Source organism: Heteronotia binoei, chromosome 21 (assembly GCF_032191835.1).
Source record: "Heteronotia binoei isolate CCM8104 ecotype False Entrance Well chromosome 21, APGP_CSIRO_Hbin_v1, whole genome shotgun sequence".
Lineage (NCBI taxonomy): Eukaryota > Metazoa > Chordata > Lepidosauria > Squamata > Gekkonidae > Heteronotia > Heteronotia binoei.
The window spans coordinates 145,141,030-145,164,937 of NC_083243.1; the positions used below are offsets into that span (position 1 = coordinate 145,141,030).

At 43.6% G+C, this 23,908-nt stretch overlaps 1 protein-coding gene across 2 annotated transcripts in view; it reads left to right on the top strand.

Annotated features, from left to right (window-relative positions):
* Nucleotides 1-23,908, top strand: part of DENND2B (DENN domain containing 2B) — a 178,398-nt gene that overhangs the window by 64,620 nt on the left and 89,870 nt on the right. Inside the window, exons 3-4 of one of the 2 annotated variants that reach the window (XM_060261278.1) lie at nucleotides 729-1,949; nucleotides 9,112-9,248. In XM_060261278.1, the coding sequence (XP_060117261.1) occupies nucleotides 729-1,949; nucleotides 9,112-9,248 (1,358 nt within the window). The remainder of the gene's footprint in view (nucleotides 1-728; nucleotides 1,950-9,111; nucleotides 9,249-23,908) is intronic. The other variant, XM_060261279.1, reaches the window with a different exon arrangement.

Below are 23,908 nucleotides of genomic sequence, written 5' to 3' on the forward strand. Positions count from 1 at the left end.
GGTGTAGGGGGTAATTGTTGTCTTAGTAATTTTCTGGTCCTAATTGGCCCCATAAAGCTTATTCCCCTGCCTTATCAATGTGTGATCAGGTACAGAAAAAGGCCAGTGCGAGAACATCATCTTTAGGTTATTTATCCATTCAATGTTGCAGACTGCTTTTCATGTTAAAAACTCCATTGTTGCCTTATTACATAAATTTACAGGCAATGTGTAATTTTAAAATAGTTAGTTTTAAAATAGCATTAAACAGATGATGGATGGTGAGTCTATCAATGATTATTAAATTATGACAGCTAATCAAATACCCGTGTTCTGCCAAAGTTGCCTCTGTACATCTAAATTATAGTTGACTATCATGTTCATGCCCAGCTTCTGAACTTTCAGTAGTTTCTTTCAGGTCGTGGTTGGAAACCAAACATTGTCCAGGTAGAAATTGGTTAGATTTAATAAAGCAGTTTAAATATTCTTTTAAAAAGTTTTAAATCATGTAATTTTCATACTAAGGCCAGCATATTTATTAAAAGAATAAATAGGATTTTTTAAAAAAGTGGCATCGCACCCCTTCCTGAGTGCAATGGGTCTACTACCTAATGGGGATGTTTTCATAAATTGCTTTCACGTAACTCATACATACGGTCCAACTGATAAGACTGGCATTGAAAAAAGTATGGAGTAAATGATTTTTAGATAGCCATGTAGCTGATGTATATGTTTTTTCTTGATTTCAGGTGTCAGTCGGTCTCTCCACCAGCACTTTTATATCAGCCCCGAAGCCCATCATATGCCCTCAGTGACAGTGAGGATTCCTGCCATTCCAGCAGTTTCACCAAAGTTTCTAATTCCAGGGTGCTCCTCAAGGATCAGAGTAGTCGGGGAATTACCTTGAGAAGCACTTCTGCTTCTGCCTCAGACACTGAATCTCCAAGTCACCCCTTCAAAACTATTAGCATTGGCTGTTTGGATAGAAGGCTGTCCATTTATCAGACTGAAGACCAGAAGGAGGCTCCCAAGGAGACGCAAGATGGGGAAACAGTAAGCAATCATCAGCTTACACGTAGCACTCTGTCCTTGGGGACTGCAGCAAATCTGCGGAACCTCTCCCTTAGCAGGGTTAGCATCCATTCCCAAGTACTAGACATCAAGCAGAAGATATCAGAATGGGAGTGCCGCAAAGAGCCATCCCCTAGAATGAGTGTATGCTTGGACAAGAAGGATGTTGGAGATAGGTCAGACAGTGAGGGCTGTCCAAGCATGTTGCCTTCCCCATGCAGTGAGAAGACATTTGAATACAAAGGCTTCCGGAGGATGAGCAGAACATTTTCAGAATGCTCCTGTCCAGAAACAGAGGAGGAGGAATTCCTAGACAGAGATTCCTGCCACAGGTTTGAAAAGAGGCCAAGCAGAAGTGAGTCTTCAAATGTTTTCCTAAAGGGGCACACCAGAAAAGAAACATCTGCTGTGTTGAACAGAATACAGAAAATTGAACAGGCATTAAAAGAACAGCCTGGCAGGGGTCTTCCTCAGTTGCCAAGTAGCTGCTATAGTGTTGATAGAGGAAGGAAAAAATCTGTGACTTCGGGTATTACTGAAGACTTGGCAGAAAGTGCAAGCGATAATAAAGGAAAGAATATTATATGTGGGACTAATCCAGGCACACCCACTGAGACTGAGAAAGGTCATAAAACTCAGCAAGGGATGAGTGCTATTAGTAGTTCTGTTGGCTCTAAGCTGCTTCCTGAGAGCCTGGTTAACACAGCAGTAAACCCTGTACCCAAGCCCAAACGCACCTTTGAGTATGAAGCTGACAAGAATCATAAAGACAAACCAAGCAACGGCCTACCTCCATCACCTCTGGCTGCTGTACCTCCCCCTCTTCCATCAACCCCTGCTCCCCCTGTCACTAGGAGACAGAGGAAAGAGTCACGCTTCCATAGAAAATCCCAAAATAGGTAAAGATGGAAAACTATTGTCATATAATCTTAAATATTGTGGAGTCATTTTTGCATAATATGATATTTCTCCTTATAAAGTAATTTTCCCAATAAGAACAAAGAAACCTCTCTTAATTTGCCTACAGCTCTTGTGCTGTGGAATTATGTTTCTTGCTGGTCTGGTTTCCCAGATGCATTATGTTGTGAAAAGACTCTTGAACAGATACAATAGCTGGAGAAACATTTATCTTAACTAAAGAAAGACTAAATGAGAACGGGGGTCTTCATTCTGCAAACAGTGTAACAACTTGATATGTAAGTGTTGATTTCATCAAATTCACTGTAGTTGATTAAATGGTGGGTCTATCTTTTTATTAATTTTGTGGAGAATCCCCCTCCCATGTTTTAAAAGTGTTTCCCCCCTCTCTGGAAGTGGCAGGGAGCCAGTTTGATGGCCTGCTAGATTATATCTATACACATGCTAATAGGCCAGGTGTTAGGAAATCTCTAGACAATTCCTGGAGATTTCCCAGAACACCTCTCAGGACTCCTGAAACCTGGTCAGACTGGGTCAGAGGGGAGGAATGAGTGGTGTAGAGTGGGTGGAGAGAGTGGGAAACTGGGTGGAGAGAGGGTTAAGAAAACTTCCATGCAAGGGGGAAGTTACGCTCTTTTTACTTGGCTGAGGAGGATGCTGTGCTCTGATCTGCAAGCAGGCAACCATCTTTTTCTGACCATGTGGTCTCCTGGGTAATGGGACATAGATAGGAACCTTGTAGCTCTTTAAGATTATTAGTGCCTGCCCTATTTTAACATCACAGTTTATCTAGAACAGGGAAAGGGGATTGCGTTTATGACCAATTTTCTTTTGAAATCCATTTGCTGATCTAGTGCTGTGCTTAAGGATGCTTTTAAATATTTTATTTTCAATCTTTTTTTACTTTGGAGGTTGGTTTTCAGTTTCTGTACCACCTAGATCCCCCATGGTCTTGGACACACTAGTGCAAGAGGGGCCCCTGGGTTGGGAGAAAAGCAATCTGTGGCTGTTTCTCCAGGGGAGCCCCTGAGTTGTAATTAGTCATCATAGTAACCAGATTCTGGGTAACAGATTGGGAAGGGGAGCTAGGAGGCCTGTCACTCCATAGTACTCCATAGTACAATCCCGTCAAAAGGGCAGTTAGTGGCAGTGAGTTACTCTATGGAAGGAAGAAATAACCCCCTCCACCAGTTGGCATGCCAAGGAGGGGCGCACAGAACAGGGTCTGCAAGTCAAAGCCGACCTGTTCCATCACAAATTTCATAGTGACATTTCAGTGTAATGGTGATATTACAATGGATTTCAAAGGCCAGTACGGAGCACCATATGCTATTCTGGTAAGTCCCTTCTCTGTTGCAGAGAAATCCTTAGGAATAGCCCTAGGTAGAATGAAAGGGACTATACCAGTCCTCCAAATTTAATATCCAGTCCTCCAAATTTTATATACGTTTTATATACGTTTAGACACGCATATATTTTAAATCAAGGAATTACTAAGCAATATTTCTAGTTATAACTTACAAATTGAGTGTTCTGGATACAGCTTCATACCAATTTAATGTACCTCCAGAGCTCCAGCAGGTTTAGAAACCTGCAAACAGGTCCATTGTTAAATTTGTGCCTTTAAAGTTGAGCAGGAAACAGGAAGCGCTTCATGGGGAAGGGGCAGCAGCAGTTTCGTCAAAGCACAGACCCTCCATTTGTTTTGCTTTCGTTTTCAGAGCAAGTAAAGTTGTGGAGGAACCAGACCCAGTAAGTGTGTGTGTGTGAGAGAGAGACAGGGGGAGGGGGCAGGGGATTCCCTGGTTTGGAGGCCTCCCCGCTTTAGAAAGTGGGGGGGGGGAGGGAAATGTCTACTGGGCATCCTATTATTCCCTCTGGAGAACAATTCTCATAGGGAATAACGGGGAATTGATCCACGGGTATCTGGGGCTCTTTGGGGGGAGATGTTCTTTGAGGTAGAGGCCAGTTCTATGAGCCCCCAAAGAAGGTGCCCTTATTCTTTATTATTTCTAATGGAGGGGAGGCATTGGAAAGGTGTGCAGTCTCTTTCAATGTGATGGTCAGAACTCCCTTTGGAGTTCAATTGTACTTGTTCCAACCTTTCTCATGACTCCACCCCCAATGTCTCCTGGCTCCACCCCCAAAGTCCCCAGATATTTCTTGAATTGGACTTGGCAACCCTAACTCCTAGTCATCAACAGAGGGGAATGTGGATGCTCTCCCTTTAGGGGATCTGGAGACTGAATGAGGGGGGACATTTTCAGTTTGGTAGAGTACCAGGGCAACCTCAATTGAATGTGGAGTTAGTTGTTTTATTCTGCACATCCTTTCAATAATGAGGATTTTCAAGGGAGGGTGCTGTTGTCTTCAGTGGTTTCATCAGTGGCATCACAGGCAGGGCTGGCTCACCCACTAGGCAAACTACACTGTTGCCTAGGGCATCAGCAGCCAAGGGGTGCCGAATTGGGCTTCCCCCCACCCAAGTCAACTGCCTAATTTGCCTCCCTCTCCCTGTTGCCAGCTCCCTTCCGCCTGCTGTGCTCCCGCCCAGCCCCTCAGAAGCTCACCCTGCTGCCACCCGCCCCCAAAACTTGCCTTGCCCTACCGCTGCCAGCTCCCTCCCTCCCCTCCAGAAGCTCGCCCTGCTGCCGCCTGCCCCCGAAGTTTGCCCAGCCCTGCCTTACCGCTGCCAGCTCCCTCCCCCTTTCCCTCCCTCCCTCTTTCCTTCCTCACCCTGCCCTTCCCTTCCCTCCCTCCTTCCTTCCTCACCCTGCCGCCGCAGCTAGCTCCCGCCGCCTGGAGAAGCTCACTGCGAGGATGCTGGGCCATACCGGCTTCGAGGTCTGTGCTTGTTTTGAACAGACCTCTGGAGGAAGTTTCTTCCCCCTCCTTTCCGGAAAGGAGGGGGGGGGGAACTTCCTTCAGAGGTCTGTTCAAAACAAGCGCAGACCTCGAAACCAGTATGGCTTGGCGTCCTCGAAGCAAGGGTGTGTGGCAGTAATAATAATAATAATAATAATAAGCTTTTATTTATATCCCGCCCTACCCGCCGAGGCAGGCTCAGGGCGGCTTGCTCCAACTTTGGAGCAGAGTGCGGGGGACACTTGCCTCGGGGCGGGCAGGTGTGGGGCTACTCGTGAGTAGCCCATGCCTGTTGCCTACTCGCGAGTAGCCCCTGCCACCTACTCACGAGTAGGCGGTAGGCGTGGGGACTCAGGGGTGGGTGGAGCTGTGCTACCTCTCTAGGGCGCTGGAAGGGCTCAGGCCAGACCCGGTCACAGGATCTCTCTTTTTAAAAAGTGAAAGCTGGAATTTCATAGAACTCTGAATTCTGTTACAATGTTCCAGTAATATAACTTCCCTGGAGCATTGAAACAATAGACAAGGGGTATCAAACTCATTTGTTATGAGGGACGAATCTGACATAAATGAGACCTTGTCGGGCTGGGCCATGTGTGTCATAAAATGTAATTTCAGGTAGCAGATAGAAACTTTATAAAGGACACAGACAAACACAATGAATTTTTTTTTAAAAAAACTAAAGCATGTTTAAAAAATTAGCACTCTTGCAATATTTTATCTAACTGTCTCTGATAACTGATGGAAGCAAGAGAGAGGGAGAAGAAAGCAGACTTGCTCACAGGCCTCATAGGAGCCCTCCAGGGGCCTGTTTTGGCCCCTGGGCCGCACATTTGACACCCCTGCAGTAGACTTATCAGGTTCTCTGAATTTCCAGCTTCCTTAAAAAAAAAAGTACATATTTAGCCTTTTTCTTTGTGGAGATATGTTTTTTTCATATCTCAATAAGGGAAGGGATTAAACAGGGCAAGTGCAATGCAGTAGGCCAGTTAGGTAGCCACCTAGGGTGCCACCTGACCAAAGAGTGGGTGGCAGGTGCCCCTCTGCCCACAGTGCCCCTTCCCTGCTGCTTGCCCTTGTCACTGCCTCCTCTCCACCATCCTCCTCTGCCTCACCATCCAGCCTGGCGGCTTGTGGGCAGGCAGTGTTGGCAGGGGAAAGGGGCTGAGCAGGGACAGAGGGGCAGCAAGGGAAGGCTGGCTTCTGTCCCCCTGCACCTCCTCCCCATTGGTCTGTAGCACGTCATGTTAAGATCCAGAGGAGGGAAAAAGCCCACTCCGGCAAGTCCACTTTCTTCCCCTTCTCCCTATCCCCCTAGAGCCTGGGACCAGTGCTGTCATTCATTTGCAAGTGAGCCGTTGGCGGGCAGCAGGAAGGCCAGCAAGGCAGCCGCTCTGACTCAGTTTGTGTGGATTAAAAAAATTCTTCAATGACTCCATTTGCTCTCAGTTGGAGATTATTGGCAACAGTCACATCTGGCTGCAAGAATGTTGGGAGGAGAATAAGGGGGAGTGAAGCTCTCCCAGGCACCCATTTTTGGACTGAGACAGCCATGGCCAGCGCGGGTGCAGCAGGCGGCCAATAATCTGCCAGGTCTGCAGATTGTGACTGGCAGCACTGCCAAGTTTTGTTTCTGTTTGGAGAGCACCCAGAAAATTCAGTCCTGTGGGGGGAGTTGGCAGGAAGGAGCGCAGGGGGAGGAGGAGGAGGAGTGTCATGTTCTCAGGGTGCAGGCAGGCAGGAGTCCAAAGCCAGTCCAAGGTCAAAGTCCAGGAAGTCAAGCAGGAGCCAAGTCACCAATGCAGAATCACAAACTGGAATCAGAAGTCAGTGTCCAAAAGCCAAAACGTCAGGGTGCCAAGGAAATCAAGCAGGTCAGGATCAGGAATCAGGAAGGAGCGTGGATGCAAGCCAGAGAATAGACTTGTTGCTTACACAAGGTTACCAGGTCCTGAGTGGGAACTATATGAGAGTCTCATTCAGCCTGCTCCCTGAGTGGCAGTGACTCTGCTAGAACTCAGAGCTGAGAGATCTGAAGCATCAGCATGCCTCATGTCTTCGCTCTGAAAGTTCTTTCCAGAGTCTGCTTCAAACTCTTGAGATGGGAGGAGGAGAGCTTGGAGGACATTTATCGTCAACAACTGACACTGGTGCCTGGAGAGTGATTGATGGGCCAGCTGCTGTTTGTTCAGCGGAGGAACTGGCTGGCAACTCTTCCAGTTCTGTTAACCCTTCCAGCTCCTCCTCCTCCGGGTTCATTACAAGGAGGAATGGTTGTGGCTTGGCTGCTGGCCTTGCAAGAGCCCAGCTGGGCAGGGCCAAAGCAAGCAGCCACCTGCAAGAGTGCTGCCTGCTTGAGGGCCGTCTCTGCCAGGTTTCCACATCACGTGTTTTAATACCGAGGCAGCAGTGGAGCCCACACTGGGGCAGGACAGTGCAGCACCCTTTCCAAGGTCTGAGTCATTCACAGCCCTGGGGGATCACACCAGAAGGAGCAGTTGGTTCCTGCGCAGGCCGAGATGAACTTTCTTTTACTCACTTGGCTGGAGTGGCAAGGATGGGCTTCAGAGAGCAGAGGAGGAGGAGGGGGCTGGTTGGTCTTCACAGCGTGGCACTCTGCAATCAGGAGCTAGGTGAGCCGAGCACAGGTCCCCATGTCTCTAGAAGGGGGTTGTCTTCCTCCATGAAAGGCAAACTTACCTGGATGAAATCTGGGCATGTAGAGAGTAAGACAGGATCTCAGAATCCTTGTTGGGCCCAAGGAGGGGGCAGGGCCACCAATGGTGGGGGAAGGAAGGACGCAGGTGGTGGGGAAGTCGGCCGGGGGGGGGGGGGGGGAGACTAGCCTATGGCACCAAAAACTCTGGTGCCCAGCCCTTTGGTTAGATACTTTTTTTTAAAAATGAAACTTGAGAATTCAGAGAACCTAATATCGATATTTTAGTGTCATTTTTTTAAAAAAGGAAATGAAACCACTTGTCTTTAGGGTGGTGTGTAAGGTGGTGGAGATGGATTGGTTTGACCACTACAGTTAAATCATGGAAAAGTGGGCTGGAGGTGGGTAGGAGTGGATGGGACAAAGTGAACCCACAGAAACTTTATGCACAAGAAAAAAGCCAACGCAAACTTGGCTTCTAGAAAAAGACTGGGGGTAATGGTAGTCTCAAAGGAACCAGGAAAAAAAAAGTGTGGAAATTGAAGCAGTATGGGGCCAGAACCAGTTTAAAAACTCATGTGGAAAAGGTTTCTCCCTTTTTTGCTCATTTTACTTAGATACCAGAATAGTATCTCCTTTTGACTGTAAATGAAAAGGTTCTCAAGGGTTAGAGTTAGAGCTTGGATCCTTGTGATCCACTGCTATTGAGCAACTACTTAGGAGCACCTTTTCTAGTCTCAGGGAGGGGATTTCAAAGGAGCAAGGGAGTTAAGTAGCTGGTGTGTTAATAAGAAGACATGTACATGTTTTGCAGCAGGGAGAGTTATATACTATGTCCTCTTCCGCTTTGAGGCTTATGAATTGTTCTTTCTTGTCATTAGTTCCATTTTTGGTATGTTTTCTAAATATGGTAAGATACAAGCAGTGGGTATGTTTTGAAATGTTTAAAGGAATAAGCTTTAACTACTTTTCAGTTGTCAGCTTTTACTGAATTAACCACATCCATACAGCCTGGCTTTGTGAACATTTACCTTAGAATAATGTTTGCTGTGATCACTGGGGTTTATTCTCAAAGTTAAATGTACATAGAATAAAGTGTGTAAGACAGAGGAAAAACTGGAAAGAACATGATAGCACCATCTGCTTATTCTACCTTCATTCTAGGTATATTCTGACTGGCTGGCCATCTGACAGCAATGTGGATACTGTGATTTTGGGGAGGGTGGGTATTTCCTGCATTGTGCAGGGGGTTGGACTAGATGACCCTGGCGGTCCCTTTCAACTCTCTGATTCTACCTTTATTCATATGAGCTTCTGGGGATGGTGAACTGGCATATGGGGGGAAGTGGGATCATGGTTGTTAGCTTCACTCTAATAATGAATGTTCATTGGAAGCTATGTATGGAAACTACCGGTACATATGTCCAGCTTTTATCTAGCAACTGAGCTCCCTGCTCTTTCAGGCTTTCAGTAGTAGGAGAGGGCTGATAGATGCATGAAGCTTGTTGCTGTACTTCTCCCTTGCTATTTCATTCTTTCCAGAATGTGTCTGAATGAGTCTCATGTCTATACCAGGCCTAAAATTATTTAATCAGAAAATTGTTTTATTATATTTTTCCCTTTAGAAAGTCCTTTGAATTTGAAGATGCTTCCAGCCTCCAATCCTTGTATCCTCCCTCCCCAAACGAGAATGGTACTGAGAGCCAGCGCAAGTCTGGATCTAAGAGCACTTTAGAAGAGAATGCCTATGAAGACATCGTAGGTAAAGACCAGTTACAAAGCTTGAAAGAACTGCTTTATGTTGAACTATTGTGATCAGGCAGGGACTTGTTAAATGTGTGTCCTGACTGTTACAAGATCTCTTGGCTGTTGCCTGCAAAGAGTAGTTAAATGAAGGGTAAAAGCACTGATGCATCAGAGCAAACACATTATTCACAGCCTTCAAGCAGGAGGTCTCGATTCCTTCAAACCTCATTGAGTACTCATATTGGAAACAGATTGCTCGGTCAGCCATCAGTATGTTTTTCATGGACTAAGTCACTATTTTTGAAGTCTTTGGCTGGGACCTACCATGGATTTAGAATGAAGAAGGGAAAAATACATGCAGAGTTTGCAGAACTATCAAGCAGCAGGGTGGCTTTCATAGGAACTGTGTTGCTGGCATGTATCTATGTAAACTGTCCTAGAGTAGCTACCATCTTCATCATTTCCAACCACTTCCCTCAGCAGCTGTGTATGACTGTCCCACACTTATATATTTCACTGCATTGTTTCTGCAAAGAAAAGAAAATCTCTAACTCTGTTTATGTGTTGTGCAAAGTATATCTTAGTGTATCCACATACTATGTAGGCTAAGAATGATGTTCTTAGGAGCTAGTTAAAAATAGTTCCTTGGTATATTAAAGAACATGGATATTGGCTCTGGCATACCAACTTTCCTTTATTTTTTGTGACTTTAATCACAAATAGCATTTTGATCTCAAATTGTGTACAACACCCATGAACATTTGGAAAGCAGTTTGCACTTTATCAAGCAGTCAAAACCGTATTGCATTTTTCATATTTGCTTTCCTACATTGCCATTTCCCATGTCTGTCCCTTTACCCCATCGACACAACCCATTCAATAGAAAAAAATTAACAAGCAAAAAAGATGCTTTCTTTGCCTGTCTTAGTCCTGCTGGTGTGGCTTTATTTGCTTAAATAATGGCTAAATTAGCACGTTTAAAGATTACCACCCCCCAGTAAAATATGGGCAATAGTATTTAGTGTTCAGAATGCAAGATCAGAGGGAAGATCATGGAGTTAATCAAATGTGCCATGAACCTGTGGTTTCTCTTGCATGTTACTCATTAGGCTTTCTAAAAGCTATTCCTTTTCATTCTGTGTAAGCAAAATTTTGAGAGCTGTGTTGTGTCTTGTTAGAGCTTGAATTTCAAAACATTGTTGTGGTAAAAATAAGAATTCTTCTGGTTTAGTAGAAAACAGAAATAGGCGACTGTGAATGCAGTGCCTGTTTGAGAAAAAAGGTACCTAGATGTGACTCCTAAAACATATGAAAATGGGAAGCCATGTTTGTCTGTAGCAGTAGAAAAGAACTGAAGAAGTGAGCAGTGACTTACAAAAACTTATAACCTACCACAAATTCCGTTAGTCTTTAAGGTGCTACTGGACTCTTACTCTTTTCTGCTAAAATATATGAGTTGAGATAATCTTGCATACCAGCTGTGCAATATTAGGACCAAATAGGGTGGGTTTCCCTATTTCTTCCCTCTCCCACCACCGCCAACACAATAAACTGTTGAAGTGATGAATTTTAAATAATGAAATATAAGTTAAGATGCCTGATTAACCATGACTCTTACTGGGGGTTATCAGTTATCAAACAACGTTATTCTGAGGAGAAGAACATAAGAAGACCCCTGCTAAATTACATCAGAAGCTCTTCTAGTTCAACATCCTGTTTCTAATATTGGGAAGCTCTTGTGAAAGGCACGAAGTCTCCTACCCCTAGCTCCAGAATAAAACGGGGTAATACCATGGAGAAAAAAATGGGGGGGAACTTCCTTTTTTGGTACACCATTCTGGTACCTGATGGCATGGTGAAATTAAGCACATTACTGTTCACAACAGAGTAATTCAAACTGGGTTAGCAAAGAGAACCAAACAAAGCATTAGAAATAAGCATCTACAAGGGTGGTGTGTATTGTACACATCTCTCATAGAAAAGAATACACTGGAAGCCTTGCTTTCAGTTTTAAGAGATGCATTGTTGATGTTATCATTCATAAATATCTGCATGAATGAAATACTTTTAATAATGTTTGTTTTGTCAAAGAGTATGGTGTCTCAAGATTTTTATACTGAAATTACAACTTTGTTTAGTTTATAGATGATTCTTTCTGTAAAATGTAGATTATATAGTTTTGCGTGCTCCATGTGGGATTCCATCTACATACGGAAATGAGTCTTCACATTAACTACAATATGTGCAAGACTATATCAGAGCGGGGGGGGCGGAATTCTCCCAAATTTGACTTCAGCAGCATAGCCTGATCTCACCAGAGATTGGAAGATAACCATGGTCACCCATGTATAGTACTTGGATGGCTCACTTCAATACCAGAAGTCATAGTGAGGGCAGAATGTAAGCAGAAAAATCAATAAACAAAGGTGAAGTGAGCCATTCAGTTACAACCAATTTATGGCAGTCCTCTCATGAAGGGTTTAAGGCAAGAGATGGAAAGAAGTAGTTAGCCATTCCCCTCCTCTGCACAGCAACCCGGGTCTACCTTGGATGTTTATTAATTTTTCTGCTTACATTCTGCCCTCTCCATGACTTCTGGTATTGCTTGCGTAGTGCTCTTTTATAGTGTATGTTTCTGAAAATAGATATCATCAGTACTGTCACTGCAGATCAGGCCCGTAGCTGAAGGGGAGCTCCTGAATAATTAATTAATACCCCCAATAATAGTAATTGCTATATTGAATAAGAGCATGCTTTGTCTTAACGATGTCCGCTGTAATTTTCCATTAAAGAGCTGGCCACAGCAGAGCAGGTGTGTGTCTGAAGCTGGCTAACTAAGATAAGAGAAACAGCCTCCTACAGGCAACTTGCTGTGATAGATAAGTAAGGAAACTTAATGGAGGCAGGACCCTTTGAAATCAGATAAGGTTGTGTGCCTGCCTGCTTGTTTTGTGTGTGAATAAAACTGTCTGTATGTAGAATGATTTTAACTCAGTTATTTTGGGGCCGATGCCCGACCGGGTCCTACCTTCTGGTACCAGAAAGTAAACCTCGCTTCAAACCAGTAAGTCTGTGCGGACCTCGTTATTTCTCTGCTTCATAGCCATGACAGGGCCTCTAGGGGCCCTGCTCCTGACTTTACATGGAGGCCTTCCAACTCAAGGCCCCCAGCCTGGCACAGGTGTCTCCAAGGGCAAGAGGTGGTGGATATGGCATTTTCTGGAGAAGAGTTTCTCAGCCCCACTGCTGCCACCATGCCAGCCTACACCTAAAGGCTGCCATTGGCTGGCCTGTGAGTGTGGCAGAGGGAGGGAAGAGCTGCTGCCTAAGTGAGCATTGCAGTTCAGCCACAGGAACCAAGGGAGGAAGGAGAGAAGTGGTGCTCCCAGCTCCTCTGAGCATATGCAGAGCATGCAACCTTGCCCCCAAGCTGTGCTCCCTCAAGCTATGCAGCTGGCCTCACCTCCCTGCCTCAAGGCTGACAGCCTGGCTGCACCCCTAACAGAGCTCCAGTATGCTGCCATGCCTTGTAGAGGTGGGCCATGCTGGCCTGCTGCCAAGCCTTGCCTCACTAGACAGAAGGCCCCCAAAGGCCAGGCATGCCTTCTGCACTCCCATTATTGGGGGGGGGGGCACAGCAACCTGGAAAGCAGCCCAAAGGACATGACTTTAGGAAGCAGCTGTGCACCACCCTCTTCTCCCGGCCAAAGCAGTACATTCTTCTCATGAAGGCCCCCGACTGGAGCGAGGGAGAGTCAGGCAGGACCTCTCAGAGCCCCAGTCCAGAGGGGAGGCAGCACTGGAGACCTCCTCTTGCTGGAGGGAGGGAGAAGGGAGCCGTGGAGGGGGGAGTGGCAGCAGTAACTTCTTATGAAGGGCTCCTCAACTTCTCAAAAAGCCCCCCAACCTTCCAAATTCTGGTCACGCTGCTGTTGCAGACAGTTTGATCACTCTAACACCCTTCAATGCAGGCACTTCTCTCCCTGCATAGCTTGCACTTATTTTAAGGACCATGTTGTTCTGGAAACTTCAGGAAAAGCCTCTCTGACCTGACCTGATCAGGGAAAGGGAGAAGATAAAACTCCGGGGAGCAAGGAGGAAGGTCTCTGGTGGTGGGCCCATCTGAGCAGACAGAACTCTTAGCTGAGGTCTGGATGAGGTGGCCATTGACCACATGTTGGCCTGGAGAGCTACCGAATGCTTCAAGGTAATGGTAACTCTGTAGAGATTTGTAACTTCTTAAGCTAACAAATATGTCCTAGATTTTAACAACTGATAGGGTGTGTATAGAGGGACAGAGGGGCTGCTTTTTACCCATTTCTTTTTAATTATTTGCTCAATTTGGTGCTGTGCTAAAAATATGTTTGTGAACATTTTCCTTTTAATAAACACTTCATAGCTTTTGATGCTGGTAGTGGTTCTCAGTACCACATAGACCTCCACCATCTTTGACATGCTATAGTACAAGGAGACTGGGAGTTGGCAAGCAGCTATTCCTTCAGGGGTGCACAAGGCAGTAAACACAGAAACAGAGTTAAGGCCTTGGAACTTGGAAAAGAAGCTGGGAGTCATGACCCTCCCAGTGGGCAATTCCTTACAAAGGTCAAGTGGTAGTGGTGGGTTACCCAAGAAAGAAGGAAAAGTCTCTTCAGGTGTTGGGAAAACCTTGGCAGTTAGGGTGGAACAGGGCCTGCATGCCAGATCAGATCCATTCCACCACATTGCCCATAGGCTCATCAATACAGGATACCAATCTAGAGCAGAGATTGTCCAGTTTAGATCAGTAGGGCCCTCCAGTGGTCTGCAGTCTAGGAGATGTTTGGGAAAGTGGCGTGTGCACTTGGCGTGGACATAGCTTGGTTTGGATCCTGCCAGCAGTATCTTTTGCATTCTCCCATCCTGCCATCATTTCCTCCTGCTCTGTTGGCAGGTAAGAACCAGCCAGGCTTTAGAGGCAGCACCAGCATTGCAGGGCTCAGCTTGAGCCAGGCCAGCAGTAGAACAGGTCCAGAAGGCAACAGCTGTTGTAGACTGTGCCCATTTTCTCCAACTACCCCAGCACTCTGTGGTAATGATCTGATGCCAGTGGTAATGCAAGTGCCATAGGGATTCACCTTGGAACCAATGGGTGGCAAGCTGTGTCTGGGAGGTAAGGACAGGCACAGACTGCACCTGTCACCTCCTCCTGGACTGCCACCATCTAGAACTGATGGTGGCTAGGCTGATGGAGGCAAAGTAGGGGAAGCAGCACCAGAAAGGCTGGGGAAAGCAGAGAAGTGGTAACCATGGGTGGTTCCAGGCAAGAGGGTGCTCAGATCAGAGCAGGAAGTGCAGGCAGAATCTGGCAGTTTCTTGAATGTGCTTTTAGGGTTTTTTTTTTTAACTGTTTTCTAGTGATGGCAGCCCATAAGTAACATTAATGGCACGCTGTTCTATTTTTCTTAGCATTGTGGAAAGCCCAGTGGTTGGCCTAAAGGTTGTAAATGGCTCTTTGACATCAGAGCTTTTTTTAAAAAGTGCCTTAGGGTGTCAAGACTGGTTATACTGCATGTCGCGAAGCAGCCATTTATTTAATTAGTTATAGATAGCATTTCAGCTCTACACAGGCTTGCCCTTGGAGCTGATCCAGAAACTCCAACTGGTGCAAAATGCAGCAGTGTAGCTGGTAACTGGATTGCCTCTAAGGGCAAGCAGTTGGCCAATGCTGTGCAAATTGCACTGGTTACCGATTGAGTACTGAATCCGCTGTCAAGGTTTTAGTACTGACATTTAAAGCCTTACGCGGCTTGGAACTGACATACCTGTGGGATCGCCTCTCCGCATACGAGCCCCAAAGACTGCTGTGATTGGCCAACCAACATCTTCTGGCCATCCCCAGCCCAAGGGACGTCCAGCTGGCTTTGACCAGGCCTGGTGGAATCAGCTCCCTGTGGATATCTGGGCCCTGCCGGATTTGCTTCCATTTCGTAGGGCCTGCAAGACGGAGTCGTTTCGTCAGGCCTTCGGTTGAGGCAAACTGACGTCCTCTCATTCTACTGTCTATACCATCTATTGCCCTCCCCCACAATGGGCTAAAAAATTGCAACAAGCCGAAATACTGTTTTCACCTGAAATATGTGCCTGCCCGTCTGTATATTTTTTTGAGTTATGTTTTATTCATATATTATTGTTGTTGTATTTTAACTGTTTTACTATGACTGTGATTTGCCCTGAGCCTGCATGAGAAAGGCAGGAATATAAATTGACCAAATAAATAAAATAAAAATAAATTTTAAAAATCCGGAAGCTGTAGAGTTCTACAGTTGTTAGTGTGGTTTCATCAAATTTTTACATTATGATCAGCCTCATGAATTCACAGTTGAATTAATGTGGGGGTGGAGGAAGAATGAAGTACAGATTAGATTAGGAAGTCAGGGTGTGTGTACATACATACATACACTTTTTAAAAAGGTAACATTAAAAAATGAAGTTTGACTTCATGACTTGTGGATATAGAATTTCTCTGAAAGCTAGTCCACACAAGATGATTTCCTGCACAGTGATCACTAATATGGCAAATGGTGTAAATTTCACATATTTCTGTTCTCTCTTAGCAAACTTCTTTGAGAGGAATGTGTTTCATTAAAATTCTTTCTTTCTCCTTAGAGGTCTATTAATAGTAAGCATACAATTAGCAACTCAGTGATTTCTTGTAGGTCTAGAATCTATAGAACCATGGAGGCTTATTAAGCACATGAATCCTGTGTGTATATTAGATTGTGTTTCCAACAGACATTTTTTGGGTTTTGTTTAAGCATAAGTTTACTATTGTTATGTGTATTGGAGATAAGAGGCTCTTCTCCTTTTTTGGACAAAATTGCTATGTACTGTAGCAGTTTTCAGAGAAAAGAAAACTGAACTAATTTGCTTTATTCACATATTTAGTGAATGACAATCTTGTCAGGTTGCACGGTAGTAGGTAATGTGAATTAGTATTAGTGTATGGCAGCCGTCTCCAACCTCTTTGGCACCAGGGACCAGTTCTGTGGAAGACAATTTTTCCACAGACTGGGGTGGGGGGCAGGGAATGGTTTTGAGATGATACAACTGTGCACTTTATTTTCATTAGTTTGGTGTGGTGGTTAAGTGTGCAGACTCTTATCTGGGAAAACCAGGTTTGATTCCCCACTCCTCCACTTGGAGCTGCTGGAATGGCCTTGGGTTTGCCATAGCTCTCATAGGTGTTGTCCTTGAAAGGGCAGCTTCTGTCAGAGCTCTCTCAGCCCTACCCATCTCAGAGGGTGTCTGTTATGGGGGAGGAAGGTAAAGGAGATTGTGAGCCACTCTGAGACTCTGAAATTTGGAGTGGAGGGCAGGATATAAATCCAATGTTGTTATATTATTATTATTATTATTATTATTATTATTATTATTATTATTATTATTATTATTATTATTATTATTATTATTATTATTACTACAGTGTAATATATAATGAAATAATTATACAACTCACGGCCCAATTGCTAACAGGCCACGGATTGGGACCGGTCCACGGACCGGGAGTTGGGGACCCCTGGCGTATGAAACCTTGCCCCCTTTGGGCTTTGGGAACCTTGCTTGCTTGCATTTTTTGAGAAACCTTTCTACAGAGGTGCCCAAGGTAGCATGTAAACATAAAACACAATAAAATCTTTCAAAGCAAATATGTAAAAACCTTTAAAACACTGCAAAACATTTAAACAAGCACAGCTGGGCCACTATTGTAAAAGGTCCATACATGATAGAGGGGAACACTTTTTGCAACAAAAAAATATTTCTTCTTCTGATGATGAGGACAAACATATATCTCTGCTATAGAGTTCCACAGTGAGAGCACTACCACTGGAAGCTGTTACTAATCACATGTTCCAAATTCCTGAGTGTTTTTTTGAAAGAACAAATGTATACATTTGTTTACATCGCGTATTCTCTGCCTTTCTTAATGTGGACCCCAAGCAGCTTGCATCGCTCTCTGTGCTTCCATTTTGCCTTCCCAACCACCCTGTTTGGCTCAGTGTATGTGATGAGTCTCTTGTTACCCAGCAAGCTTCCATGGCAGAGCAGGGATTCCATTGCAGATCTCTCAGATCCTAGTTCAACACTTGAACCCCTACACCACACTGGTTCATCTGCTTTTCGTAAAAAAAAAAAAAACCTGCGAGGACGAAGAATCACAAAGTACCTGACTGAAGGAACATGGAATAAGAGATATACAGGAGAAAATACTACCTGGTGAACAGAGTGTGATTTCTGTGATTTAGGGTTTTAGTTTATGTCTGGAAGTAAACAGGTAGCCTGTGCAGGTTTTTGCTGATGATGATTGGTTGCATGCCATTGAAATGTCATAGGTTTAAGCAAGCCAGTGCCTTAAAAATAACTTTATGCACATTGTCTGCATAGCGCTCCTTACCTTCCATGACCTTGCATAAGAGGAATCCAGTTTTTAATTTAAGTTATTAAACATTTGTACCCCACTTACCATTGTGGTTCAAGGTGGCTTACAATAAGTTAGAACAATTCCAATTAAAACTAGAATAAAAAGCAGACTCAAAATTTCTCCCTTCCTTCCACTGAAAAGATGCCTGCCATTCATACCTCCTCAAATGTTCCTCAGAAGGGGAAAGGCATCTTCACTCTTTGGTTGTGAAAAGGGCAGTATTGTTTTATTTGAAGTGTACTGCAGAGTTCTGTAAGGAAGGAGCTCTGTTCATTGGTTTTTCCAGGCCTAATATGGTTAGATGAGCATCTCCCCAGATTTTGTCAAGATGGATTGTCTCCACAGTTAGACACTGTTACTTGTTTGCCAAGGTCCACTGCCCCCTTGAAATCTTGGCACATTCCACTAAAGCGCTGTCCATGTTGGCTACCTTTTGGGATGGAGTACCACTGGCCAATATATGCTATGCAGCCACCTGGTTATTGGAGGACATCTTCATTTAGCACTATGCATTGGACCTGCGAGCCAGGCACAAAGCACAAGTGGGTGAGGTGGTCCTTCATTCATTATTTAAATAGGTGAGCACATTCCTCTTTCTGTTATAAGTTTGCTAGGATCCCCATGTGGGACTGCAAAGAAGATTGACAATTAAAACAGGGTTGTTCTTACCTGTAATTGTTGTTCACTGAGTAACTTCTGTGCAGGCACACATACCCTTCCCTCCTGCCCCACTGCATGCTTACAATGTAAACGGGACCACGGGGGAAAGATTAAGGCACAACCAAAAGAAAAAAAAACTCTGTGTAAAATGCAATTTTAACTTGTTGTGAATAATAAGTATCAAAATACAAAACGAATGATATCAGTACATATCACCAAGTTAAAACCTCAACGCTCCTATTGTCCTTATGTGGCTGAAAGCCACTAAATAACATTCAGTCCAGTATTAAAAGTAGGTGGTCCAACAGAGAACTGGTCTGCTTTGCAAGCTGTTTCGGATCGCAGATCCTTCTTCCAGGGACCATTCTTATAAGTGTTGTACCATTTCCCAGGTCCAGTAGTGCCAAAAAAATTCCTAGCTTTCTCTGATTAGCACGCATAATAGCCATAGTAAGTACTATCATCAGCAAAGCAGGCAAGACTCTGGCCAAAACATTGTTAGTATTCACCCATAGGGAGACGGAGAATTAGAAAGCCCGTTGACATCATTGGTGCTTATTTGTGAATTATTACAGGAGTTGCTTTTTGCTCATCCACCAACCTCTGCTTATTTGAAAATTAGCAGCCTCTTTCAGGAAGGCAGAGACCAAAATGGACACTTAAGTAAGTGCAATCCTAAGGAGAGCTATACCCTTCTCAGACACTCCTAAATGCAGTCCTAAACAGAGCTATACCATTCTAAGACTTCAGTGAAGAAAGTAATGCTAAGCAGGTCTGTTCAGAATCCTGTTTAGGGTTATTCAGTATGGCTTATTCCCAATAAAGTATTCTTAGGATGACAATATTATCTGTGACGGGATAACGGTTCCCTCTCACAATGCCAGGATAGATTTTCTTTGTGACTCGTCTGTTAGTCACTGGAGAACACATTTACAAGAGCAGCACCTACACAAATTAACTGTGATTTTTACACCTTAAAAATATCTTGTACTATATAATTCCCTTCCCAGATAACTGCAGCTTTTTGAGTTCTTGATACACACGCATCTGCACACTTCTAATTAAAGAAATTTACAAAAATGAATACTTGACAACTAGATAGGCATGTTTCTCATAACTGGACATGGTGGAAAGATATTTGCATTTACACTGCAATATTATGAACTCAGTGATTTTTCTTTAGTCACATGAATGTGCATGAAGTTGCCATATACTGAAACAAATATTTGGGCTATCAAAGTCAGTGTTGTCCACTTAGACTGGCAGAGCTCTCCAGGGGCTCAGATAGAGGTCTTTCCCATCACATTCTGCCTGTTTCTTTTAAATGGAGATGCTGGGGACTGAACTTGGGAACATCTGAATACAAAGCAGATATTCTACCACTGAGCTACAGACCCTTCTCCCAAATGTCCCCCATGTTCCTCTGATGGTTCAATGATAGAATATCATGGATCACCCCACAGAATATTTGCTTGCTACCAGGGCTTTTTTTTTTTTTTTGTAGAAAAAGCCCAGCAGGAACTCATTTATATATTAGGTCACAGCTCTGATGTCACCATTGTTTTGCATAGGGCTTTTTTTGTAGAAAAAGCCTGGCAGATCTCATTTGCATATTAGGCCACACCCCTGACACCAAGCCAGCTGGAACTTCGTTCCTGTGCGTTCCTGCTCAAAAAAAGCCCTGCTTGCTACAGAAGGAACTTCTTTGCTTCTGTCAGAGCAAATCCCCTCAAACCCTTGAAACTTCTGAATGTTGTGCTTCCAAACTTAATTTCTGCTACTGCTCCATCATGACAGAAAGCAGAAAAAGAGAAGGTACTTTCTTGAATAGGAATTTTTGTAGCACCACTTTGTAATGTAATGTTCCAAGCTTAAAGTATTTCATTTTATGATTAAAGGATATCAGGTAGCAGAACAGTTCAGGTAGTTTAGGATGGAAATATATTGGACTAACATCCATAGTCAGTAACCCCCCTCTTGTGCTTCTCCAAATACTTAACTGGGATAATTAGCTGCTGTAGCTGTTCATTAGATGAACCATGTCACATTTCTAAAAATACACAGGATGAATTTGAAGAATTAACAGCTTTGTCCAATGCGTGCTTTCTGTGTTTCACGTTGTGCTTAAGAACAGCTGACAGCAGTCCTGTTGGAAGAGACTTTTGAGTTGGCATTGCTTGCATGTTAGAATGCTAATATTTTTCTTATGTAAAGCCTGAAAATGGTGCAGGAGATGGACTGCTTGAGTGGATTTCCTTTCCCAATAAAATCAGTCATCTCTTGAACTATCACATACCATGCTATAAAGTCATGCAAAGAGAGGCTGTGAAATATCAGAGGCCTGTGGATGACCCCATATTTATTTCAATAGAAATGTTGGTTGCTCAGAATGTTAGCCTTGCCTGTCTTTGTAAAAATGTACAATAAAAACCACATATTTGTCTCAAAAATAAGTCTAGGCTGAGACAGAGATGAAGAAGTGAGTTCTCTCCTCCACCAATTTTTAGCAATCTGAATGCTCAAGGAGCTCTGGGGAAATGTCATTGTATCTGTTTTAAAGACAGACACTGTAGGCTGGAGCAGCCAAAGCACATTGAACAGAAAAACCTCCAAATGTGTAGTTCATAGCCTGTTTTGGCTATACGATTTTATTGACAAGAAGAATGCTGATTTCTTTCTAAATAGGTATACTTTATTCAGCTACTTTTTAAAAATACTGACATTTGTTTTGCTTGCCATTATGTCTTTCTACAACTTTTCTGCCAGTCACATATTCTACAGCTTATTTACCAAAGCTATTTATTTTATTTGAAGGTTTTTTTTTACCATAACATTTCAGGCAGATAGGAAATTATTAAAAACAGATAATATTAAATCTCATTAAAATCTAATAACATCCCTCAAATAATCTAAAGCAACAACAAAGTAAAATCACCTTCTTTATTCCCAAGGGCTCACCTAAGTAAAAGGAATAATAAAAAAGAGGAAGCAATACAACCTTCCTAGAGAAGTTCCAGTGTCTGGAAAATTATTTTCCTGAGATTATTAGGAATACTATGGGGTGGGGGTGGGGGCAGGGAGAGGAAAGATTTACAGTTGATTCACAAGTTACCAAGTCCTTATTTTGATCAGATATGTTTTTGTAACTCCATGTTTGGAAACTAGTTTGCAGGTGTGCAGAGGCCCAATTCAGATTAGGTCTGCAGAGTGCAGGGTGAAGGGATTTAAGCTTTTTCCCTGCACCATTTTTCCAACCTGAAAAACCGCCAGAGACCTGCTGCTTATTCTGTTGGGAATTCTGTTTCTGTCAGCATCAGTACTTGTAAATTTTTACCAAAAAGCACAATAGCAGTTTCCTGAGACAGTTTGAGATCAGGAAGATAGGCTAGGAGGGGAGTGAAAGGTTTGATTCCATCCCCCCACCCCCTCTGCTGGAGTCCGAATCTGAATCCAGCTTGAGAGTTAAGAACACAGCACAAAATTCTGGGTACATGCTTGATTAAAGGACCTGGTGGCAGTTCAAAGGGCTGTTTTCATATGTGGTCTTATCCACAATGATGTCTAACACCAAAGAAATGTATATACCCTGTTCATTCAAGTGGTGTGTAACTCTTTATGTGCAAGAGGGGAGCAAGACATCCTGATGTACAGATAACTGTCTCCAGAAAACTGTATGTGCTTCTAGTGTATCAGGAATGCTGCAGACCACAGGTGTCCAAGCATACATATATAGCATCTGGGACTTCATGCAAATGTTTGTCTATACTTTTCACTGGGCTTTTTGGCACCAGTGGTTTTTGTCAGTGCAGATTGACAAATGCTTCAATTTTTATTTTCGTTTTTCCATATGTTTTCCTCTGTTTAGTGCTCACCTTGTTTTTCTCTGTGGTTTTTGGGAGCACTTTTATGGCAGTGGGTTTTTTAAAGCTGTCTTGAAGTCATCTTTCATTCCATGTGCAAATGCTTCATCCGCTCCCCACCCCACACCTAGAAATATCCCTCCTTTATCCATGCCCTCTTCTCTCCTTTTTCATCTCCCTCTCCTTTGCTGGTCACTATTTAATTTTTTTTCTAATGCAAGCACTAGCAACAAATCTCTAAATTAAACATTAACATTAAAACACTGAAGGTAACCACCTTAAATAGTGCAATGGGAGGGGTACTTTTGTGGGGGCAGTGGAGCAGGTCCAATCAACAGTTTTTGTTTGTCTACCATGTGTTTTCCAAGTGTTTCATCAGGAAAAATAAAGGAAATTAATGTGAATCAAGGAAAAAGTTAATACAAGTAATTGTCTGTTTGTGTCACTGGGTGCAAAAGTTTCTCTGCAACTGTATGGACTATAGCAGAGTCCTCTGCCTCAAGCTTTCCCCTGCTTTCCACTCATGTTAATTTCCCTTTTAAAATCCCCAATATGCTTAAACTAGTGATAGTGTGCTTAGGAAATGCACCATTTAAAATAAACATGAAGGTCAGAACATCCCTCTTTTTATTAATGATTGAGTGCTAAGTATTTTCAGAGCATTGTCTAATCATATAGTTGTTCAGTATGGTTTCAGTGTGTGTGTGTTTGTGTGTGTGTTTACTCTTGCCCTATATTTCCCTTTTCCTACAACAAATTGTGCCTCATAAATTTTGAGGGTGGTAAAACATTTTGGCAGTCTATGAATGCCTGCATCAAAATGGTGCTTGAGTCACATGGACCTTCTGCCAATCGCTGAACAGAGAATTTCCTCATAGGTCTCCTTAGGCCAATCACTGGGATGTCTATGTAGCTTTCTGATTCGTTCTGTCTGTAGGTGGGAACTTTGTGCTCTGCTTAGCACATTAGCTATAAAGGGCATGAGAAAACAGAAAACTGCAAAGTTACAAGGGAGGGCAGAAAGCTGGTGCTGCTGTGCAGCTGTGATAGAACCCTTTGCCACCACCCACTATCATTTCACAAGTGATGTCCGCATTCCACTTAAGAAAAGTACGGTTCTTTGTTATTCGTGCAGAATAAATACACCAGATTTCAGAAAACAAAACATCTGGAGGAAAAAGAATGGTGCAAAACGCAAGCACAGAATCTGAATCCAAGCTTCACGACTCAACTTCTATGAAAATCTGGGGTAAGCAGTGCATGCAGAAAAGCCCATTGTCTTGGGGCAAGGTGATTGGGCATGCTCCTGCTTCCCTGTATGCCCATACTACTCTGAATGGTTGACAGAATGCAGTTCTTGCTAATGTTCAGACCTAGCTTATTTGCAGGGCTTTTTTGAAGAAAAAGCCCAGCAGGAGCTCATTTGCATATTAGGCCACATCCCCTGGCATCACCATTGTTTTAGATAGGGCTTTTTCTACAAAAAAGCCCACCAGGAACTAATTTGCATATTAGGCCACACACCCTGTTGCCAGGCCAGCCGGAACTGCATTCCTGTGTGTTCCTGCTCAAAAAAAATCCCTGCTTATTTGTATAATAGTGGCTACTGTTGATGCAACCCACTACTCCATGTTTTGCTTTGAAAAGCATTTCATCCTTAGATATATGAAGTCCTGCAGGATCCCTGAAAATCAATAA